Raw genomic sequence first — 23,501 nt, 5'->3', positions numbered from 1 at the left:
TAAGTGTCGGCCGGACGCGGTGGCTCACGCCTGTAATCCCAGCACTTTGGGAGGCTGAGTCGGGCGGATCATGAGGTCAGGAGTTCGAGACCAGCCTAGCCAACATAGTGAAACCCCGTCTCTACTAAAAATACAAAAATTAGCCAGGCATGGTGGCATGCGCCTGTAGTCCCAGCTACTCGGGAGGTTGACAGGAGAATCGCTTGGACCAGGGAGGCAGAGGTTGCAGCAAGCCGAGATTGCGCCACTGCACACCAACCCGGGTGACAGTATGAGACTTCGTCTCAAAAAAAAAGAATAACCATCAGAATCAACTTTATTGGAACTCTGGAATCTAATTAAAAACTTAGAGCAACCAGGGGAATGCTTTTAATGGAGAAAAAGGCTACTAAACTTTAAGAAAGCAGGGTGGTGTTTTTGCCTACCTATCAAACATCCCTTGTTCTCCAGCTTGGCAGCAGCTGTGGAAACAAAGGCCCCTATTCCTGGTGTGGCTTTTTGGGGCCAGAGTGTAAAATATAGAACTTGTTCTCAAAAATTGTGGTTATGTTTGTGTGTGTGTGTTTGTTTTTGTTTTTGAGATGGAGTCTTGCTCTGTCACCCAGACTGGAGTGCAGTGGCACGATCTCGGCTCACTGCAACCTTCGCCTCCCAGATTCAAGTGATTCTCCTGCTTCAGCCTCCCAAGTAGTTGGGATTACAGGCACCACCACCAAGCCCAGCTAATTTTTTTTGTATTTTTAGTAGAGACAGGGTTTCACCATGTTGGTCAGGCTGGTCTCGAACTCCTGACCTCAAGTGATCCGCTCGCCACGGCCTCCCAAAGTTCTGGGATTATAGGCGTGAGCTATCGCACCTGGCCTGGTTGTGTATTTTGATCTGTCTGGCAGTTCCCCGAGGAACCTGCGCAGAGTTTCCCTTTATTTCACACCTCTCCATGCCATCACAGGGATGGGCCAGCTTATAGGATTTAAAATCATATACAACCTGCAGCCACCTCAGGCAATAGATGGCAGACAAGGCAGGAACAGGCAAACCTAAAAATCTAGGTAGAATGAAGCTGAGGAGAAAGATACATGGACATGTCTGAACAAATAGAGATTATCAAAAAAGAGAAAGACGACTAGTGCTTGCCAGGTGTTGGGGGCTAGGGTGAAGGAAGTGACTGCTTGATAGATATGGGGTTTCCTTTTGGAGTGATGAAAATATTGTGGAAGTAGTGGCTGTACAATATGAAAGTACTAAATGTCACTAATGGTTAATTTATGTTGTGTGGATTTTTACCAAAATAAAACATATTTTTAAAGTCTATTGGAATTTTGGCCGGGTGCGGTAGCTCACACCTGTAATCCCAGCACTTTGGGAGGCTGAGGCAGGAGGATCATTTGAGCTCAGGAGTTTGACACCAGCCAGGGCAACATAGTGAGACCCCATCTCTACAAAATAAAAATAAAAAATTAAATTAAAAGTCTATTGGAATGTTGATCGAGATTGTATTGAATATTTAGCTCAATTTGAGGAAAACTGGTATCATGACAATACTGAGAGCTCTAAATCATGAACATTTGTGGGAAATAAGGGATATGCTGTTTAGATCCCTCTTTAAGAAGGATTTACTACCCAATCTCAGGGACTGCAGTCCACAGACAGCCTCCAGCTGTGAGGATCTTCAGTTTCTACCTAATTGCAAAGAACTGCCTGATGCTAGCATCCCATGCTAGCAGTCAACCCATGTCCAGTGACTGAGCAGAATGTGGTGGGTGAGGAGATGGGTCTAGAAGCCATTGTGATGTGCATCAACTCTTTTGGCAGTATTCACTTTAGAGGTCCCAGCAGAATTGGCCCAGGCTTTGTGTGGCTTACATTGCAGTTCCAACTCTTCTTCTGCCCAGTTGTTCTTCCCTCCCCTTTCTTCCATAGGTATTGAGCCCTAATAAACCTGTGGCACTCAAACTTCATATAAGCATCTTCTTTTGGAAAACCTAATTTGAAATGTTATTTAGTTCTTCAAAATTTTCTCTCAACAAGTGCTTTATAGTTTTCTATAGAGAGGTCTTGCATATCTTTTGCTAGATTTATAACTTGCTTTTTAATGCTCCTATAAATGGTAATTACAAAATTTTTATTTTCTTATTTTTGATGCTATTATGTAGAAAGACAATCAATTTTTGCACATTGGCTTTGTTCCCAACAACTTTGCAATCCTCATTTATTAATTCTATTAATGTGTACCTTGATTATTTTGGATTTTCAATATAAACAATCATGTCATCCTCAATGAGTTTTGTTTTTGCCTTTTCAAACATCATACATTTTATTTCTTTTTCTTGCCATTATACACTGGCTAGAGCCTTCAGTAATGGTGAATAGAAGTGATAACCACTGTCTTATTCTGGATTTCAGAGGGAAAGGATCAATATTTCATCATTAAGTATGAGGTATGCTATTTTTGTTTGTTTGTTTGTTTGTTATAGAATCCTTTTATCTGATTAAGGAAGTTTCCTTCTATTCCTGTTGTACTAAAAGAGTTTTTTGATTTTATTTTTAGAGGCCAGGTCTCACTCTGTTACCCAGGCTGGAGTGCATTGGTGCCATCATAGCTCACTACAGCCTCAACCTCCTGGGCTCAAGTGATCCTTCCACCTCAGCCTCCCAAGTAGCTGGGACCACACGTGTGGGCCACCATGCCCAGCTAATTTTTTAAAACTTTTTTTGTAGAGACAGAGTCTTCCTATGTTGCCCAGACTGGTCTCAAACTCTTGTCCTCAAGCAATCCTCCTGCCTTGGCCTTTGAAAGTGCCAGGATTACAGACATGAGCCACTGTGCCCAGACAAGAGTTTTTTAGAAATCCAAGAACAGATGCTAAATTTTATGAGACCTTTTTTGCTTTAACTGAGATACTATTTTTCTTTTGTTCTTATTTTTTGTTTGAATGTTAAATCGTCTTAGCATTCCTAGAATAGGTATATTTTGGTTATGATTATCTTATCCCTTTAAAATATCACTGAATTTAGTTTCCTAATATTTGGTATAAATATTTGCACCTGTGTTCCTGCAGAACGTCTAATTTACTGTCTCTATCAGATTTTGGTATCACATTTAGCTGGCCTCCTAAAACAAATTGGGAAATGTTTCTACTCTGTTTATTTTCTGAATTTCTTTTTCACATTGAGTGTTATTTCATCCTTAAATGTACTTTGTAAGGATTTACTAATGAAACCATCTGTGCCAGAAGTTTTTTCCATGAAAAGATTTTAAATTACATTCAATTTAGAATTATAGTTCTATTTCTATTTTGTATTTCTTCTTGTGCTAGCTTTGATAAGTTGTATTTTTCTAGGAAGTTTTCATCTAAATTTTCAAATTTATTAGCTTAAAGTTATTCATAATACTTTTTATGATCTTTCTAATGCCTTAGATTCTGTAATAGTTATCTTTATTTTATTCCTGGTATTGGTTATTTGCGTCTCCTCTTTTTTTTCTTGAGCAGTCTCTTTGGAGTTTATTACTTTTATTGGTCTTTTCCAAAAACAATTTTTAGCTTTGTTGTTTCTTTGTGTTGTTCATTTGTGTCCTACCTCATCATTTTCTGCTGTTTATTATTTCCTTCTTTATATTTTCTTTGAATCCTGTTTGCTGTTATTTTTCTAACTTTTTGAAATGGATGCTGAATTTATTGACTTGTAGCCTTTTCTGGTATATGTATTTAAGGACATAAATTTTTATCTAAGAATGGTCTTAGCTGCAGCTTACAAGTTTTGATATGTCATATTTTCATATCAAATTCAGTTCAAAATACTTTAAAATTTCTACTTTATTTCAGTTATTTAGAATTGTACTTTTAAATTCCTGGACATTTGGAAATTAGCCAGTTATCTTTTTGTTCTCAGCCCTTATCTTGATTGTGCTGTACTTTCAATCCTCTGTTGTCTATTTTTTATAAATCTTTATCTGTACTTGAAAAGAATATATATTTTTTAGTTATTGAGCATAGTATTGCATAGATATCAATTAGGTCAAATTTTTCAGTTATGTTGATCAAATCTTCTATAGCCTTACTGAATATTTTTGTCTAGTTATACTATCAGTTACTGAGAGATATGTATGAAAAGCTTCCACTATGACTGAAGATTTGTCTATTTTTCTGGTGGTTTGTATATATTTGAGACCATGTTATTAAGTGAATACTTAAGATTATTGTATCTTTCTTGAATTGAACCTTTTATCATTATAAAGTGTGTCCCTTAAGGTCTCAAATTTCTGGTATTAATACAACCACACCAACTGTCTCTCTTTTTTTTTTTTAACAAATCAGAAAGTTTTACTGTCAGTAATATTGTGTTTCCTTTTTTTATTATCATACTTTAAGTTTTGAGATACTTGTGCAGAATGTGCAGGTTTGTTACATAGGTATACACTTGCCATGGTGGTTTGCTGCACTCATCAACCCATCATCTACATTAGGTATTTCTCCTAATGCTGTCCCTCCTCTAGCCCCCTACCTGCCGACAGGCCCCGGAGTGTGATGTTCCCCTCCTTGTGTCCATGTGTTCCTTCTCATTGTTCAACTCCCACTTATGAGTGAGAACATGCGCACACCAACTGTCTCTTATTTGCATGGTACATCTTTCCTGTTATTTTACTTCCAACATTCTGAGTCTTTACATTTTTGCTATGTCTTTTTGTAGGCAGCAGGGTTTTTTTTGTTTTGTTTTGTTTTGTTTTGTTTTGTTTTTGAGACAGAGTCTCGTTCTGTTGCCCAGGCTAGAGTGAAGTGGCACTATCTATCTCAGCTCACTGCAACCTCCACTTCCCGGGATCAAGCATTCTTGTGCCCCAGCCTCCCCAGTAGTTGGAATTACAGGCATGTGCCACCACGCCCGGCTAATTTTTTGTATTTTTAGTAGAGATGGTGTTTTGCCATGTTGCCCAGGCTGGTTTCAAACTCCTGAACTCAGGCAATCCTCCTGCCTCGGCTTCCTAAAGTGCTGGGATTACAGGTGTGAGCCGCCTCACCTGACCTGGCAGCAGGTTGTTAGCTAACATTTTTTATCCAGTAGGATACTCTTTGTCTTTTGTCAGAACATTTACTTCATTCACATGTAATGTAATTACTGATGTTTGGGTATTTAAATCTACCCTGTTACTATTTACTCTCTGTATGTCTCAGACGTTCTACGTTCTTTTTCAACATGTTATGGCCTTCTATGGGAATGAGTTTTTTATATTTTTCTCTATATATTATCATTCTTTTAAACTTATTCAAGAGATTGCAACATGCATATTTGACTTACGAAATCATATATAGATTTGCATTTTTACCTTCTCCCAGACAATGCACTTATTTCTCATTATCCCCTTTGACTTATACTCTTGCTGTTGTTCTTTTAAATTCTCTATTGATGGATCTTATGGTAAGAGTACATTTAGTTCAATAAGAAACTGCCAAACTTTTTCCAAAGTGGCTGTGCCATTTTGTATTCCCACCAGCAAAGAATTACCACTCCACATCCTTGCTAGCATCTAGTGTTGTCAGTATTTGAATTTGGTCATTCTAATAGGTGTATAGAGGTATCTCATTGTTTTTGTTTTGTTGTTGTTGTTTTGACACGGAGTCTCTGTCGCCCAGGCTGGAGTGCAGTGTCACAATCTCAGCTCATTGCAACCTCTGCCTCCCAGGTTCAAGTGATTCTCCTGCCTCAGTGTCCCGAGTAGCTGGAATTCACACCCCATCACGCCCGTCTAATTTTTGTATTTTTAGTAGAGACAGGGTTTCAGCATGTTAGCCATGGCTGGTCTCGAACTCCTGACCTCAAGTGATCCACCTGCCTCAGCCTCCCAAAGTGTTGTGATTGCAGGCTTGAGCCACCATGCCCGGGCCCTCATTGTTGTTTTAATTTGTAATTCCTTAATGACATACAACGTTGACCATCTTTTCATATGCTTATGTATCGTCTGTATATCTTCTTTATTGAAGATAGCTTTACAGGTCCTTTGCCCATTTTTAATTCAGGTTGTTTGTTTTCTTATAGTGAAGGTTAAAGAGTTCTTTGTATATTTTAAATACCAGCCCTTTATCAGATATGTGTTTTGCAAGTATTTTCTTCCCAGTTTATGACCTGTCTTTTCATTATCTTAATGTCTTTCATTGAGTACAACTTTTTAATGAAGTCCGTCATATCTATTATGCTTTTGGTGTTATATCTAAAAAGTCATCACCAAACCCAAGCTCACCTAGATTTCCCCCTGTGTTATCTTCTAAGAGTTATATAGTTTTGCATTTTACATTTAAGTTATGATCCATTTTTAGTTACTGTTTTGTGAAAGGTGTAAGATCTTTGTCTAGATTTTTTTTTCCTTGAACGTGGATTCCCGCAGTGTCCAAATGGTGTTCCAGCACCATTTGTTGAAGGTTATTCTTTTGTCACTAAATTGCCTTTGCTCCTTTGTCAGAGAATAGTTAACTGTGTTTGTGTGGGTCTATTTCTGGGCTCTGTCTTCTGTTCCATTGATTTATTTGTGTATTCTTTCACCAGTACCACAGTGTCTTGATTATTGTAGTTTCATGGTAAGTCTTGAAGTTGGGTGGTGTCAATTCTCCAACTTTGTTGTTCACCTTAAATATTATAGTGGCTATTCTGGGTCTTTTGCCTTTCCACTTAAAATTTATAATCAGTTTGTCCTTATACACAAAATAAGTTCCTGGGATTTTGATTGAGATTGCATTGAATCTATAGATCAAGAAAGATGGGAAGAACAGACATCTTGACAATATTGAGTCTTCCTATTCGGGTGTATGGAATATCTCTCCATTCATTTAAATCTTCTTTGATCTCCTTCATCACGGTCTTGTAGTTTCCCTCATATCGATTTTTATATATTTTGTTAGATTTATACCTAAGTATTTTACTTTTTTGTGTGCTGATATAAATGACATTGTGTTTTAAAATTTCAAATTCTGGTTGCTTGTTGCTGGTATATAATAAAGCAGTTGATTAGTATATTAACCTTGTGATTCATTGGGATTTTTTAAGATAGACAATCATGTCATCTGTGAACAAAGACAGTTCTTTTTCCCCCTTCTCAGTCTGTATACTTTTCATTTCCTTTTCTTGTCTTATTGCATTAGCTAGGACTTCCAGTGTGATGTTGAATAGAAAAGGTGAGGGGACATCTTTGTAGGAAAACATTTAGTTTCTCACCATTAAGTATGATATTAGGTGTATGTTTCTTTTTTTTTTTTTTTAATTGATCATTCTTGGGTGTTTCTCACAGAGGGGGATTTGGCAGGGTCATAGGACAATAGTGGAGGGAAGGTCAGCAGATAAACAAGTGAACAAAGGTCTCTGGTTTTCCTAGGCAGAGGACCCTGCGGCCTTCCACAGTGTTTGTGTCCCTGGGTACTTGAGATTAGGGAGTGGTGATGACTCTTAACGAGCATGCTGCCTTCAAGCATCTGTTTAACAAAGCACATCTTGCACCACCCTTAATCCATTTAACCCTGAGTGGACACAGCACATGTTTCAGAGAGCACAGGGTTGGGGGTAAGGTCACAGATCAACAGGATCCCAAGGCAGAAGAATTTTTCTTAGTACGGAACAAAATGAAAAGTCTCCTATGTCTACCTCTTTCTACACAGACACAGCAACCATCCAATTCCTCAATCTTTTCCCCACCTTTCCCCGCTTTCTATTCCACAAAACCGCCATTGTCATCATGGCCCCTTCTCAATGAGCTGTTGGGTACACCTCCCAGATGGGGTGGTGGCCGGGCAGAGGGGCTCCTCACTTCCCAGTAGGGGCGGCCGGGCAGAGGCGCCCTTCACCTCCCGGACGGGGCGGCTGGCCGGGCGGGGGGCTGACCCCTCCTCCTCCCTCCCAGACGGGGCGGCTGGCCGGGCGGGGGGCTGACCCCCCCCACCTCCCTCCCGGACGGGGCGGCTGGCCGGGCGGGGGGCTGACCCCCCCACCTCCCTCCCGGACAGGGCGGCTGGCCGGGCAGAGGGGCTCCTCACTTCCCAGTAGGGGCGGCCGGGCAGAGGCGCCCCTCACCTCCCAGATGGGGCGGCTGGCCGGGCGGGGGGCTGACCCCCCCAACTCCCTCCCGGACGGGGCGGCTGGCCGGGCGGGGGGCTGACCCCCCCACCTCCCTCCCGGATGGGGTGGCTGGCCAGGCGGGGGGCTGACCCCCCCACCTCCTTCCCGGACGGGGTGGTGGCCGGGCAGAGGGGCTCCTTACTTCCCAGTAGGGGCAGCCGGGCAGAGGCACCCCTCACCTCCCGGACGGGCCGGCTGGCCGGGCGGGGGGCTGACCCCCCCACCTCCCTCCCGGACGGGGCGGCTGGCCGGGCGGGGGGCTGACCCCCCCCACCTCCCTCCCGGACGGGGCGGCTGGCCGGGCGGGGGGCTGACCCCCCAACCTCCCTCCCGGATGGGGTGGCTGGCCGGGCGGGGGGCTGACACCCCCACCTCCTTCCCGGACGGGGTGGTGGCCGGGCAGAGGGGCTCCTCACTTCCCAGTAGGGGCGGCTGGGCAGAGGCGCCCCTCACCTCCCAGACGGGCTGGCTGGCCGGGTGGCGGGCTGACCCCCCCCACCTCCCTCCCAGACGGGGCGGCTGGCCGGGCGGGGGGCTGACCCCCCCACCTCCCTCCCGGACGGGGAGGCTGGCCTGGTGGCAGGCTGACCCCCACCTCCCTCCCGGACGGGGTGGCTGCCGGGCGGAGATGCTCCTCACTTCCCAGATGGGGTGGCTGCCGGGCGGAGGAACTCCTCACTTCTCAGATGGGGCGGTTGCCGGGTGGAGGGTCTCCTCACTTCTCAGACGGGGCAGCCGGGCAGAGACGCTCCTCTCCTCCCAGATGGGGTCGCGGCCGGGTAGAGGCGCTCCTCACATCCCAGATGGGGCGCTGGGGCAGAGGCGCTCCCCACATCTCAGACGATGGGCGGCCGGGCAGAGACGCTCCTCACTTCCTAGATGGGATGGCGGCCCGGAAGAGGCGCTCCTCACTTCCTAGATGGGATGGCAGCCAGGCAGAGATGCTCCTCACTTTCCAGACTGGGCAGCCAGGCAGAGGGGCTCCTCACGTCCCAGACGATGGGCGGCCAGGCAGAGATGCTCCTCACTTCCCAGATGGGGTGGCGGCCGGGCAGAGGCTGCAATCTCGGCACTTTGGGAGGCCAAGGCAGGCGGCTGGGAGGTGGAGGTTGTAGCGAGCCGAGATCACGCCACTGCACCTCAGCCTGGGCACCATTGAGCACTGAGTGAACCAGACTCCGTCTGCAATCCCGGCACCTCGGGAGGCCGAGGCTGGCCGATCACTCGCGGTTAGGAGCTGGGGACCAGCCCAGCCAACACAGCGAAACCCCGTCTCCACCAAAAAAATACGAAAACCAGTCAGGCGTGGCGGCGCGCGCCTGCAATTGCAGGCACTCAGCAGGCTGAGGCAGGATAATCAGGCAGGGAGGTTGTAGTGAGCCGAGATGGCAGCAGTACAGTCCAGCTTCGGCTCAGCATCAGAGGGAGACCGTGGAAAGAGAGGGAGAGGGAGACCGTGGGGAGAGGGAGAGGGAGAGGCAGAGGGAGAGGGAGAGGGAGAGGGTGAGGGAGAGCAGGTGTGTGTTTCTTGTAGATATTATTAATTAGAGGAAGTTCCCCTCTAGTCCTAGTTTGCTAAAGTTGTTATCATGAATGGGTGTTGGATTTTGTCAAATGCTTTTTCTGCATCTGCTAATATGATCATATGACTTTTCTTCTTTAGCCTGTTGATACAATATAATAGTGGCCTTGCATAATAAATCCCACTTGATCATGGTGTATAATTATTTTTATACATTGTTGGATTTGACTTACTAAATTTTTGAGGATTTTTAAGTCTATGCTCATGAGAGATATTGGTCTATAATTTTCCTTTCATGTAATGTCTCTGTGTGGTTTTTGTATTAGGGTTATGCTGGCCTCATCAAATGTGTTAGGAAGTATTCCCTTTGATTTTATTTTCTGGAAGAGACTGTAAATAGTAAAATAAATTTCTTTTTTAAATGTCTGGTAGAATTTACCAGTGAATCCATCTGGGCCTTGTGCTTTTTTTCTGTTTTGAAAAGTTTTAATTATTGATTCTATTTCTTTAATAGAGATAGGCCTATTAAAATTATCTACTACTTCTGTGATTTTTGGTAGATTATGTCTTTAGGGAATTGGTCTCTTTCATCTAGGTTATAAAATTTGAGGGCATAGAGTTATTTGTGCTCATAAAATTTGTTTATTATCCTTTTTAGTGTCCATGCAGTCAGTAATGATGACCTCTATTTTGTTTCTTTTTTTTTTCCTTCGCCATTTTCATTCTTTACAAATTTTATTCCAAGAAAAGGGGATGTGTGTGGAAGATTAAGATGTCCATGAAGAGTAACCATCATCATGACAATAAAGTATTCAATTAGACAGAAATGACAAGGACCATTTCTGATATTAGTAATGTGTAATATCTGTCTTTTTTTCTTAGTTACCCTAGCCAGAAGCTTATCAATTTTATTGATCTTTTCAAACCAGCTTTTTGTTTCTTTTATTTTCTCTATAGATTTCTTGTTATCAATTTCATTGATTTCTGCTCTAATCTTTATTATTTATTTTCGTCTGCTTGCTTTGAATTTAATTTGCTTTGCTTTTCTAGTCCCTCAAGGCAGAACATTAGATTCTTTCAGATATTTTTTGTTTTCTAATACACACATTCAGTACTATAAATTTTCCTGTAAGCTCTGTTTTTGCTGAATCCCTCAAATTTTAGTAAGTTGTATTTTCGTTTTCATTTATTTCAAAGTATTTTTAACTTCTCTCGAGACTCTTTATTTGACCTACTTGTTATTTAGAAGTGTGTTATTTAATTTTAAAGTTTTGGGGTTTTCCAGTTATCTCTCTGTTACTGATTTCTAGTTTAATACTATTGAGGTGTGAGAGTATACTTTGTATGATTTCTATTCCTTTTAAATTTGTTAAGATAGGCCCATATATGACAAATCCACAGCTAATATTGTATGGAATGGGGAAAAGTTGAAAGCGCTTCCTCTAAGAATTGGAAAAAGACAAGGATGCTCATTGTTACCACTCAAGTTCAGGACAGTACTGAAGTCCTAGCCAGCACAATCAGGCAAGAGAAAGAAATAAAAGGCATTCAAATGGGAAAATAAGAAGTCAGATTATCTTTTTTTTACTGGTGACATGATCTTATATATATATATCAAATGTTCTCACATAGAAGTGGATGCTAAAAATGTATACACATGAACGTAGAGAGTGGAGTGATAGACAGTGGAGAGTTGGAAGGATGAGCTGGTTGGAGGGAAGTGGACGACGGGAAATTAGTTAATGGATACAATGTACATTAATTGGGTGATGGATACTCTAAAAGCCCTGACTTGACCACTCTGCATTCTATGCATGTAACAAAATTGCACATATACTGCACAAATTTGTACAAATAAAAAAGTGTATTAAGGTGTGTTTTATGGCCCAGAACGTGGTCTGTCTTGCCAAATATTTTGTCTGTGCTGGAGAAGAATATATATTCTGTTGTTCAAAGAAGTGTTTTATAAATGTCAATTGGATCCAGTTAATTTATGCTGCTGTTCAGTTCAATTATGGCCTTACTGGTTTTCTGACTTGCTGAATCTGTCAATTACTGATAGAGGGGTATTGAAATCTCCAATTATGATAGTAAATTACTATATTTTTTCTTGGCAGTTTTATCAGTTTTTGCTTCACATATTTTGCTGCTTTGTTGTTAAGTACATACATTATCATCATGTAATGCTCCATTTAGTCCTGACAGTTTTCCTTGATCTTAATTTGGCCTTGTCTGAAATTAATATAGCAGCTCAGCTTTCATTCTATTAGTGTTAGTATCATATATCTTTCTTCTTCTTCTTTCTTCTTTCTTCTTCTTTCTTCTTTCTTCCTCTTCGATAAAGCCTCACTCTGTTGTCCAGATTGGAGTGCAGTGGTGTCATAATGGGTCACTGCTGCCCTTGACCTGCCAGGCTCACGTTATCCTCCCGCCCCAGCCTCTGAAGTAGCTGGGACTACTGGTGCATGCCACCACACCCAGCTAATTTTAAAATTTTTTGCGTGGAGTCAGAGTCTAAGTATATTGCCCAGGTTCGTCTTTGTTCTTTTCTTTGTTATTAATCTGTGTCTTTATATTTAAAGTGGGTTGCTTGTGGATAACATATAGTTGGGTCTTGATTTTTTATCCGCTCTGACAGTCTCTGATCTGCCCTTTGTAATTGGTATATGTAGATCATTGACATTTAAAGTTATTGATATAGTTCAATCGATATTTATTGTGTTTGTAATTGTTTCCTGTTTGTTGCCATTGTTTTTTTTTTTTTTCTCTGTATTCCTTTACTGCCTTCTCTGGTTTTAACTGAGCATTTTATACGATTTCATGTGTATGTTTTACATGTAAATAGACTAAAGAACCCAAATGAAAGCAAAGGTTGTCAGACTGACAAAAACCCCATCTATTTATTATTTTTGAGGCATACTTTAAACAATAAGAATATAAAACAATAAGACAATGGAAAAATATACATCATGCAAACTTTAATTAAAAGAAAGTCAGACCAGGCATGGTGCTCACACCTGTAATCCCAACACTTTGGGAGGCCGAGGTGGGTGGATAACTTGAGGTCAGGCATTCGAGACCAGCTTGGCCAACGTGGTGAAACCCCGTCTCTACTAAAAATACAAAATTTAGTCAGGCAAAAGTTAATCCCAGTTACTTGGGAAGCTGAGGCAGGAGAACCACTTGAACCTGGAAGGTGGAGGTTGCAGTGAGCTGAGATCACACCACTGCACTCCAGCCTGGATGACAGAGCGAGACTCCATCTCAAAAAAAAAAAAAAAGGAAAAAGAAAATCAGTGTCATTATGTTAGTATTGGACAAATTAAGCTTTAAGGGATAAAGTTTTGTGAGATATAAAGAGAGCAGTTTCATAATGATAGAGTCAGTTCAATAGAAAAATATAAAAATTCTGTACTTATAAGACAAAAACTTACATAATTACCAGAAGAAATATAGTAATCATCAAGCATAGTCGAAGATTTTAACACAACTCTCTTGGTAACTGATAGAAACAAGCACACAAAAAAATTTAGTACAGATATTGTAGATTTTAAATTCTTTACCTAATTGATATAGAGAGAGAACACTGTCACTACTTTTGCAACACTGCAAAATGTCTACAGTTCTGCAAAAGTAATGTTATTTTTAAGTGCACAGAAAATGTTTCCCGTAATAGATCACATGCTTGGATTTAATGAAAGTCTCAACAAATTTCCAAGTTTTGAAATCACAGAGAATGTTTTCTAGTCCCAGTGGAATTAAACTAAAAATTAACGAGAATACAGAAGTAGAAAACCACCAAATTTTTGCAAATTAAGCACATGAAATTAAATAATCTATGGATTAAAAGAGAAAATTAGAATATATTTTATACTAAGTCATAATGAAAATATGACATCAAAACATGTGGAATGTATCTAAAGTAGAGCTCAGACAGAAATTTATACCTCTAAATGCAAATACTAGAAAAGAAGAAAAATTAAAAATCAATTTACAAAGTTTACACTTCAAGCTAGAAAAAGATAACCAAATTAATACCAAAGAAAGTAAAAGGAAGGGGGCCGGGCATGGTGGCTCATGCCTGTAATCCCAGCAGTTTGGGAGGCCAAGGCAGGGGGTCATGAGGTCAGGAGTTCGAGACCAGCCTGACCAACATGGTGAAACCCCGTCTCTACTAAAAATATGAAAAAATTAGCCAGTCGTGGTCGCGTGTGCCTGTAATCCCACCTACTCAGGAGGCTGAGGCAGGAGAATCGCTTGAACTCAGGAGGCAGAGGTTTCAGTGAGCCAAGATCAGGCCACTGCACCCCAGACTGAGCGACAGAGCAAGACTCTGTCTCAAAAAAAAAAAAAAAAGTAAAAGGAAGGAAATAGTGAAGATAAAATCAGAAATCAATGAATAGAAAGTAGAAGTGGCTGGCAGGGTGGTTCGCATCTGTAATCCCAGCACTTTGGGAAGCCAAGGTGCACAGATCACTTGAGCCCAGGAGTTTGAGACCAGCCTGGGCAACATGGAGAAATCCCTTACCTACAAAAAATTAAAAAAATTAGCCTGTCACGATGTCCCAGCTACTTGGAATGGTTAGGTAGAAGGATCAGTTGAGTCAGGGAGGTTGAGGCTGCATTGAACCATGATGGTGCCGCTATGCAAATAAAAGCCAGTTGGTTCATTGAATATGTTAATAAAATTGATAAACTACTAGCATGACTGATAGATCCATATGGCCAATAAGCATATGCAAGGTGCTCAGCATGGTTAGTCATAAGAAAATACAATTAAAAACTACAATGAGCTACCATTATAACCCCACCAGAATGGCTAAAATTAGAAGGATTGACAGTACCAAATGTTGATAAGGAGACGGAGCAACCAGAACTCATATATTGCTGGTGGGGGGATTGTTACAAAAATTTGGAAAACTCTTTGGTAGTCACTAGTACAGCAAATTACAGATGCTCCTTGGCTTATGGCAGGATTATGTTAAGATAAACTCATTGTAAGGTGAAAATATCATAAGTAAAAACTGCACTTAATATACCTAACCTGCCAAACATAACTTACCAATTTAACTTAGTCTATACTGTAGAGCAGCAGTCCTAACTTTTTGGTGCCAGGGACCGGTTTAGTGGAAGATAATTTTACCACAGACTTGGGATGTGGAGGATGGTTTTGGGATGAAACTGTTCCACCACAGATCATCAAGGCATTAGATTCTCATAAGGCGTATGCAACCTAGATCCTGTGCGTGTGTAGTTCACAAGAGGGTTTGTGCACCTATGAGAATCTAATGCTGCTGCTGATCTGACAGGATGGGGAGCTCAGGCAGTAATGCTCCTGCCACTCACCTCCTGCTGTGTGGCCAAGTCTTAACAGGCCATGGACTGGTACCAGTCCATGGCCTGGGGGTTGGGGAAGAGTATCAGTTGTTTACCCTCATGATCATGTGGCTGACTGGAAGCTGTGGCTTGCTGCCACTGCCCAGCATCACGACAAGAGCATCATACCACATATTGCTAGCCTGGGAAAAGATCAAAATTCAAAATGTGAAGTATGATTTCTACTGAATGCATATCACTTTCACACCATTGTAGTCAAAATTGTAAGTTGAACCACTTTAAGTCGGGGCCATCTGTATACTTACATACCATATATACCTCATGACCTCTCATATTTCATTCCTGGGTATGTAACAAAGAGAAATGATTGTTATAACCCACAGAAGACATGAAAATGAATGTTCACAGAATGAGTAGTTTTATTCATTTTAACCCAAAACTAGAGACATATCAAATGTCCAACAATAATATAAATTGTCATATATTCTATTATATGATGGAATGGTAGATAGCAGTGAAAAAGAACTAACTGCTGCTATCTACAACTACATACACGAATCTTAGAGATTTATCACAGATTCATGTTGAGCAAAATAAGCCAAGCACAAGAGAGTACAATACATATGTAAAAATTCATGGAGCTGTACACTTAAGATCTGTCCACCTTAGTGAAAAAAATGTGTATATATTATTATGGCTTAAATATAGAAAATATGTTTTATAACAGGATCTCACACTTCATATTTGAATTCATAAAAGTTTTAGTCAAGAGAAGATTATTCTGCAAAATTAATGTTGTCTTTAAGACTCTATAGGTTGAATAACATCTATTTTCTGATCTAATCTAATATGATCAGGAGACAAGATTGAACTGTCTTCCGATAAAGGACCAAGAATTTTTTTCTCTACTTTCCATTTGGTGCTGCATACCAAACTAAAATCTAGAAAACCTATTATATACAATTCTTACATTATTTTATTTTATTTTATTTTATTTATTTATTGAGACAGAGTCTCTGTTGCCCAGGCTGGAGTGCAGTGGTGCAATCTCTGCTCACTGCAGCCTCCACCTCCCCGGTTCAAGCGATTCTCCTGCCTCAGCCTCCAGAGTAGCTGGAATTACAGGCATCTGACACCACACCCAGCTAATTTTTGTATTTTTAGTAGAGACAGGGTTTCACCATGTTGGCCAGGCTGGCTTCGGAACTCCTGACCTCAAACAATCCACCCTCCTCGGCTTCCCAAAGTGTTGGGATTACAGGTGTGAGCCACCACGCCTGGCCCAGAATTTTAAACATGGATTTTTAAATTTAACAATAGCTAATTAGGAAAGGTCATCTACTGTTGAATTTAGGTTGATCAGTCATAATTTTTTCTTTGAATTTACCTGCAAGATAATATTTTATATGTAATATTTGAGGAGTTATTTAAAAGTTAAGTTTTATGACTAAAAAATTACTTGGCTTTTATGTTTATATATTGCATAAAGAGGAAACAGTTTGGTGTCATTTTTTCATTTACCATAGATGTCCATAAGAAATTAAGTCCTTTTAGTGGGTGCAGCACACCAGCATGGCACATGTATACATATGTAACTAACCTGCACATTGTGCACATGTACCCTAAAACTTAAAGTATAATAATAATAATAATAATAATAGTAAAAAGAAATTAAGTCCTTAGCTCATAAAATATTTTCTTTTCTTTGTTTTTTGTTTTTTTTTGAGACAGAGTCTTGCTCTGTCGCCCAGGCTGGAGTGCAGTGGGGCGATCTTGGCTCACTGCAAACTCTGCCTCCTGGGTTCGTGCCATTCTCCTGCCTCAGCCTCCTGAGTAGCTGAGACTACAGGTGCCTGCCACCGTGCCTAGCTAATTTTTTGTATTTTTAGTAGAGACGGGGTTTCACTGTGGTCTCGATCTCCTGACCTCATGATCCGCCCACCTCGGCCTCCCAAAGTTCTGGGATTACAGGCGTGAGCCACCATGCCCGGCCTCATAAAATATTTTCTAATTACAAAAAAAAATTTGTTTTTAATGGCTGAGCACGGTGGCTCATGCCTGTAATCTTAGCACTTTGGGAGGCCAAGACAGGAGTATCACTTGAGGCCAAGAATTCGAGACCAGCTTGGCAACATAGGAAGACTCTTGTCTCTACAAAAAAAAAAAAAATACAAAATTAGCCAGGCATGGTGGTACACACCTGTAGTCTCAGCTATCTGGGAGGCTGAGATGGGAGCATCGCTTGAGCCCAGGAGGTTAAGGCTGCAGTGAGCTGAGATCGTGCCACCGCACTCCAGCCTGGGCAACAGAGTGAAATCCCATCTCAAAAAAATTTTTTTAACAATTTTTCTAATTTAAAATTGATTATTTGAGGTTAGTTCACCTGACCGATTTCCTAAATAGTCAATATTTAGCAATTATTTAAAATAATAGAGTGAGAAATAGTGAATTGATACATACAGAATCCTGAAGAATAATATATAAGAATAATATATTTTCTTACAGGCAGAGCTTCTAGATGCTGCTGCTGGCATTCATGTGCGATTCAGATTAGGTGGAGTAAGTATGGATGAATGCTTATTTAGTAGTTATAAAGCACATTTTTATGAAATTGGAACAATGTAATTTTTCAAAATGTAAAACATTTTTGTAATTACATTACAATGGCTCTTTGAACTTTTCCTTCTACAGGTTAAATTTCCACCTGATATATACTATAAGATTTTTACTCACAGACCTATTGAAGATCTGTGTGCTAACAGCCCTAGAAATTATGCAAAACTTCCAGCAAAGCGTACATCTCATAATAAAAATGATCATCTTCAGGAAGAGGATCATAGTGGCTGGTATCATCGTATAGAAAACAATGGCTGGAGGCCAGTTTCTGATACAGTAAGAAAAGAGAAATGTTAATTTTTAACCTTACGTATTTAGAAACCCATTTGTCTTTTCAAAAATTAATTTTAAAATTATTTTTTAAAATAATAAATCCTAGTAATTTAATTGATAAATTTTGCTTAAGTTAGCTACTCAGGGGTTGCTAATAATACTTCAAGGCACAGCAATTTATCTTTTTCTTACTACATTTATTTCTACTTTTAATTATCAGCTTTGAATCTAGACCATCTTTAGATACTCTCTGGGACTCAGCAGATTATATACCCAGTATACAGATTGTAGAATTTGGTATGTTGAATATATTAACACTAAGTATGACCAGGCTCTGTGGCTCATGCCTGTAATCCCAGCACTTTGAGCTGAGATGGCACCACTGCACTTCAGCCTGGGCGACAGAGTGAGACTCTGTCTCAAAAAACAAACTAACAACAACAACAAAAACAAACACAAAAGAATATACCAAGTATGAAAAGTGAAAATGATCAAGGTATGAATTCATTCATTTGTTTAATAATAAACTATTGCATATCAACCATATACCAGACATTGTTCTGGATGCAGAGGATAGACTTAAGTAGTTTGCCTTTCAATTAGGGAGACAGTCAAGTAAACAGGATATTTCAGTACAGTGTGGTAAACATGTTAAGTGGTTTAATAAGGGCAAATATATAGTGTTTGGAAGGATTAACAAACTTTCCTTATTATCTAGGGTATGTGTGATAGAGCAGGGGGAATGAGTTGGAAGGGGGAAAATAGACAACCAGTTAGGAGAAAATGTCATAACGGGGAAACCACAAAGTCTTAGGACATGGTACAGGGACTTCTGCATTCCTGAAGGGTGGCTGTACTCCTTGAGGATTAGAGTCATCAAAAGCCATTAGCACTAAGAGTAGGTCAGGTCTATTCATGTGAGAAGATGAGACACTCTTAGAATATATCTGTTTATTTATCCATTCAACACTTATTAAGCACCTCAGTACACTAGTACTTTGTTGATCTATCTGTAGCATGTGCTTCTGAAGGCTGAGTGTACTACTCACCCATCACTTAATTAGAAATACCTTGAAAGTATCTATCCTCTCCTCTATTTCTATCTTGGCATATTCCTACTGAACACATGGAAGTTCTTGTCTATTGCCAGATAACCTCACAATCGATATTTCAACATTTTGTATGTTCATTTTTGTTTCTCAATAGTTTTGGCTATCTACTGACGGTATGGTGGTGGAAGACAAAAAGGAAAGTGAATTCCATTTCGCTAAACTGAAGAGAAGGCAAGATTTGGAAAAGAAAAGAAAACTTAGAAAAATAGAGTGGATGAGGCAAATGTAAGTTGATGAAACACTTACTAAGGAAATACGTAGTATTTTGGGAAAAAAACAAATTTGAAATGAGGTATTGCTCCTCACAAGAGGGCATTAGCTGCAGGGGGTCTGCCCGCAGACCCTGACCCAAACGACGGATGAATAAAACGCACACTGACACACAGATATTCTGTTTTGCCAGTCCTGCTGAGTGTCCAACAGCCTACACACCAAGAGAGGCTTGTCACTGCAGCTGGCCCCAATCAGCTAGGGAGACTCATATTTATTCATTAAGATTAGTTAACAAAAGCTTGAGTGAACGCCATTAGAGGCTAACTGACATTGTGGACTTCCCGAGTAAAAAGCACACATCAAAGGCTTGTCTTAAGACTGCATGAGTAAACAAGCTAACTAGGTAAAACTTCGCCACATCCGGTTGTTTACTACTTTAATCTTTTTAACTAAAGGTAATGGGACCAGGCCACCTTCGGCCCGGTCTGTTATCGAGGTCATGTGAAAACCCTCAGGCCTTCCAAAAAGGTTTTGTGGCCATCATAACTAATATTTTTCCCAGCAGCCTGATCGAATCCCAGCATTGGAGAACTATACTACCTGATTTCAAGACTTATAAAGCTACTGTAATCATGACATTGTGGTATTGGCATATAGACAGAAATATAGGTCAATGGAACAGAATATGGAATTGTGAAATAAACCCCCATGTGGCTGGGCACGGTGGCTCACGCCTGTAATCCCAGCACTTTGGGAGGCTGAGGCAGGCAGATCACGAGATCGGGAGATCGAGACCATCCTGGCTAACATGGTGAAACCCCGTCTCTAGTTAAAAATCCAAAAAAAAAAAAAAAAAAGAAAAAGAAAAAATTAGCCAGGCGTGGTGGCAGGCGCCTGTAGTCCCAGCTACTTGGGAGGCTGAGGCAGGAGAATGGCGTGAACCCAGGAGGCGGAGCTTGCAGTGAGCAGAGATCACACCACTGCACTCCAGCCTGGGCGACAGAGCGAGACTCCGTCTCAAAACAAACACAAAAAAAAGTATCAAAGACAGAAAGTGGAAGTTACAAGGCTTTTTAAGGCCTTATCTTGGAAGTCACAGCAACATTTATTTTGCATTCCATTGGTCAAACTCAAGTCCTAACAGGCCTAAGGGGGTCAAGTAAAAGGTGGGACTCACAGGAAGTTCCATATACATTACAGCTTCACTTGCAGTACAGAGGGGAAGGGAAATCCTTCTACTGGGACAGAACCTCAAGTAGCATACCTGGTTGTATATTGTGCCTGGAAGAAAAGATGGCCAGAAGTATAGATCTATAGATGGATGGTGATTGATGGATGGTTTGACTGGATGGTCAGGGATTTGGAAAGAACATGGTTAGAAAATTGGTGACAAGTGGTCTGGGGAAGAGGTATGTGCAGACTTCTCCAGATGGGCACCAAGTGAGAAGATGCTTGTGTCCTATGTGAATGCTCGCCAAAGAACAATCTCAACAGAGAAGAATCTTAATAATTAGGTGAGCAAGATGACTCATTCCTTGGAATCAGTCAGCCTTTCCCCCCAGCCACTGCTATCCTCGCACTATCCAGCCTGGGCGACAGAGCGAGACTCCGTCTCAAAAAAATAAATAAATAAACCCCCATGTATATTGTTAATTAATTTTCAACAGAGGTGCCAAGGGAACTTAATTGGGAAAAAATAGTCTTTTCAACAAATTGGATTTTCAAATGCAGAAAAATGAAACTTGAGTGTTATCTTACAGCATGTGTAAAATTAACTGAAAAGAGATTATAGATCTAAATATGAGAGCAAAAACCATAAAGCATCTAAAAGTAATTGAAGGAGAAAATCTTAGTGCCTTTTGTTCTGGCCAAGATTTTTTAAAGAGGACATAGAAGTCAGGAACTATAAAAGAAACAATTTTAAATTTTACTTTATCAAAATTAAAAGCCATAGACCGGGATAAAACATTTGCAAAATATATATCTGACAAAGTTCTTGAATCAAGAATATGTAAAAAAAAAAAAAAAAAAAAAAAACCTCTCAAACAATCACATTTTAAAGTGGGCAAAAAATTTGAATAAACATTCCATCAGTGAAGATACATACATAGCAAATTAGCATAACTCAACCAGTGACTATGATTAATCATTAGAGAAGTGCTAACTAAAATGATAATGAGATACCCCTACACACCCACTAGAATGACTGAAATAGTCTGTCATGCCAATTGTTGGCAAGGATATGGAGCAAATGCAAATTAGAATGTGTACTTCAGAAAACGGTTTGACAAGTTTTTTTTTTAAACAAGTAAACACATCAAATATTCTACCTAGTCATTCCACCCCTACATGCTTACCCAAGAGAAATAAAAACATGTCCACAGAAAGATTGTATGTGAATGTTCATAGCTGGTTTATTTGTCATTGTAATAGCGAAAAACCAGAAACAGCACAAATGTGCATCAGCAGGTGAATGGATAAGCAAATGGTAGGATATCTGCACAAAGGAATACTACGCAGCAGTACAACAGAATGAACTACTGATACACAGAATGACATGGACGAACCTCAAAATAATGCCGAATGAAATAAATCTGTCAAAAAAGAATACATACTGTATGATTCCATTCACATACAATTCTAGAAGACACAAATCTGAAGTGACACAAAGCAGATCAGTAGTTGTCTGGAGATAGGAAAGAGGAAAAAGAGAGGGATTCCAAAGGAGTACAAGGAAACATCAGAGGGTGATGGATAGATTTATTTTTTATTGTAGTGATGGATTTACAGGTATATAGACATGTCAAAACTGTACATTGTACAATTTAAATATGTGTAGTTTATTGTACATCAACCATACCTCAATAAAATAGTAAAAAAAAAAAATTAAAAACCTGTGCAGAAAATCAGAAGACCTCCCTGGCAGCTCTGAAGTGGTCCTTTATCTCATAGTCACAGCATGGGTTGAGGGCAACCCTGGGTTCCATTGCAAGGGTCACAGGGTTACAATGCCTACAGTACTATCAAATGCTTAACTCTGCCAGGTCTTTTGCTCTAAGATAAGGGCACTAGTGGGGAAGAAGTAGAACTCTGAGGCCTGGGATTAGGACATTTGGGCAAACATACACAAGGCTAAGAATCTTGAACTTCCAAAATGCCTTGTTGGTGTAGGGAACCCTTGCTCTCCCTTTTGAGGGAAGCGGCCCTTTTCTGCATAAAAGCCTTTCAGTGACTGCACTGGCACAGTTGCCACACACACTTAAGCTGATTCTCCTCAGGATTCCCCCTCTACTATTTCTCATTGCCTTTAGCTCACAATGAGATTTGTATTTCAGGACAGCCCAGACAGAGGTACAAGGTCCACTCCAAGAGGAGATAGTTTATAAACCAGAAGAGTTACAAGAAATTACTGATCTACATTGCCAGGAATCTCATAAGCATTGTGTGAGGGTGGATTCTAAGGTTGTTAGATCGAGAGTTGGCTGGGCCGAACTTACTGATATGGCCATACTCACCTGGGATTGTGGATTTAATGCTTTGGCCAGAAATTATGTTAATGGTCTGTTAAGTTAGCTAATCAAAGCCTGATTTAGGTAGAGCCAACCAAAGTTCTACCTTTGCAAAATGCTGGAACTTCTCTGGTATACTGTAGTGTAGCAGGATTGATAAGGAATCAGAGAGACCGATGGGGTTGAGGAGGATATTTGTTATTTTAGGTGTACTGGCCCAGTCGGATTAACATCCAAAGGACTGAGCCCTGAACAAAGAGTTAAGTTACCTTTTAAGCATTTCATGGGGTTGGGGGAGATCTGTGCAGGGGGAAGCATATTACAGAAGCAAGAAACAAAGATAGTTATTCAATTAATTGAGACCTGCATTACATCGTTTCTTACTTTTCAAGGAAAACATGTTTTATGACTTGAGTTTATCTGTCTAGTGACCTTGCAGCTGCACAGCTAGAGAAACAGGGTCTTCACAATGCCTGGGAAAGAAGGAGAGATAAGGCTCACTAGCCACAGAAAAACAGGCAGTTAATTTTTAAAGGACTCCATCCAGCTCTTTCTCCTTCTTAGTGGGAGTTGGGTTTTCTTACGTACAGCTGAGTTTCTGTTTACACATTCTTTTTTTTTTTTTTTTTTAATTCCTGTTCCATTAGAAAAAGGATTTCTAAAAGTTCAGGGAATTGTGTGTTTGTTTCTGTTATGTGCAATCTACTAAACCACCGTCTAGCCATCACCCCAGGAAGTCCCAGGAGATACCTTTTTCATCAAGCTATGAAGTAATAGCTCGGTGAGGGGAGCGAGGGGAGCAGCATATTTCTTTCTCTTTTT

General features: G+C 40.4%; 1 protein-coding gene across 8 annotated transcripts in view; it reads left to right on the top strand.

Moving 5' to 3' along the window:
- The window catches only part of C9H11orf65 (chromosome 9 C11orf65 homolog), a 138,060-nt gene that overhangs the window by 44,644 nt on the left and 69,915 nt on the right, over positions 1 to 23,501 (top strand). For all 8 annotated transcript variants that reach the window (XM_055355471.1, XM_055355466.1, XM_055355468.1 and 5 more), the window contains 3 exons: positions 17,462 to 17,515; positions 17,648 to 17,848; positions 19,052 to 19,182. In XM_055355471.1, coding sequence (XP_055211446.1) covers positions 17,462 to 17,515; positions 17,648 to 17,848; positions 19,052 to 19,182 — 386 coding nt within the window. The remainder of the gene's footprint in view (positions 1 to 17,461; positions 17,516 to 17,647; positions 17,849 to 19,051; positions 19,183 to 23,501) is intronic.

This window comes from Gorilla gorilla, chromosome 9, assembly GCF_029281585.2.
Source record: "Gorilla gorilla gorilla isolate KB3781 chromosome 9, NHGRI_mGorGor1-v2.1_pri, whole genome shotgun sequence".
Taxonomy (NCBI): domain Eukaryota; kingdom Metazoa; phylum Chordata; class Mammalia; order Primates; family Hominidae; genus Gorilla; species Gorilla gorilla.
This window is presented reverse-complemented; position numbering and strand designations above follow the sequence as displayed.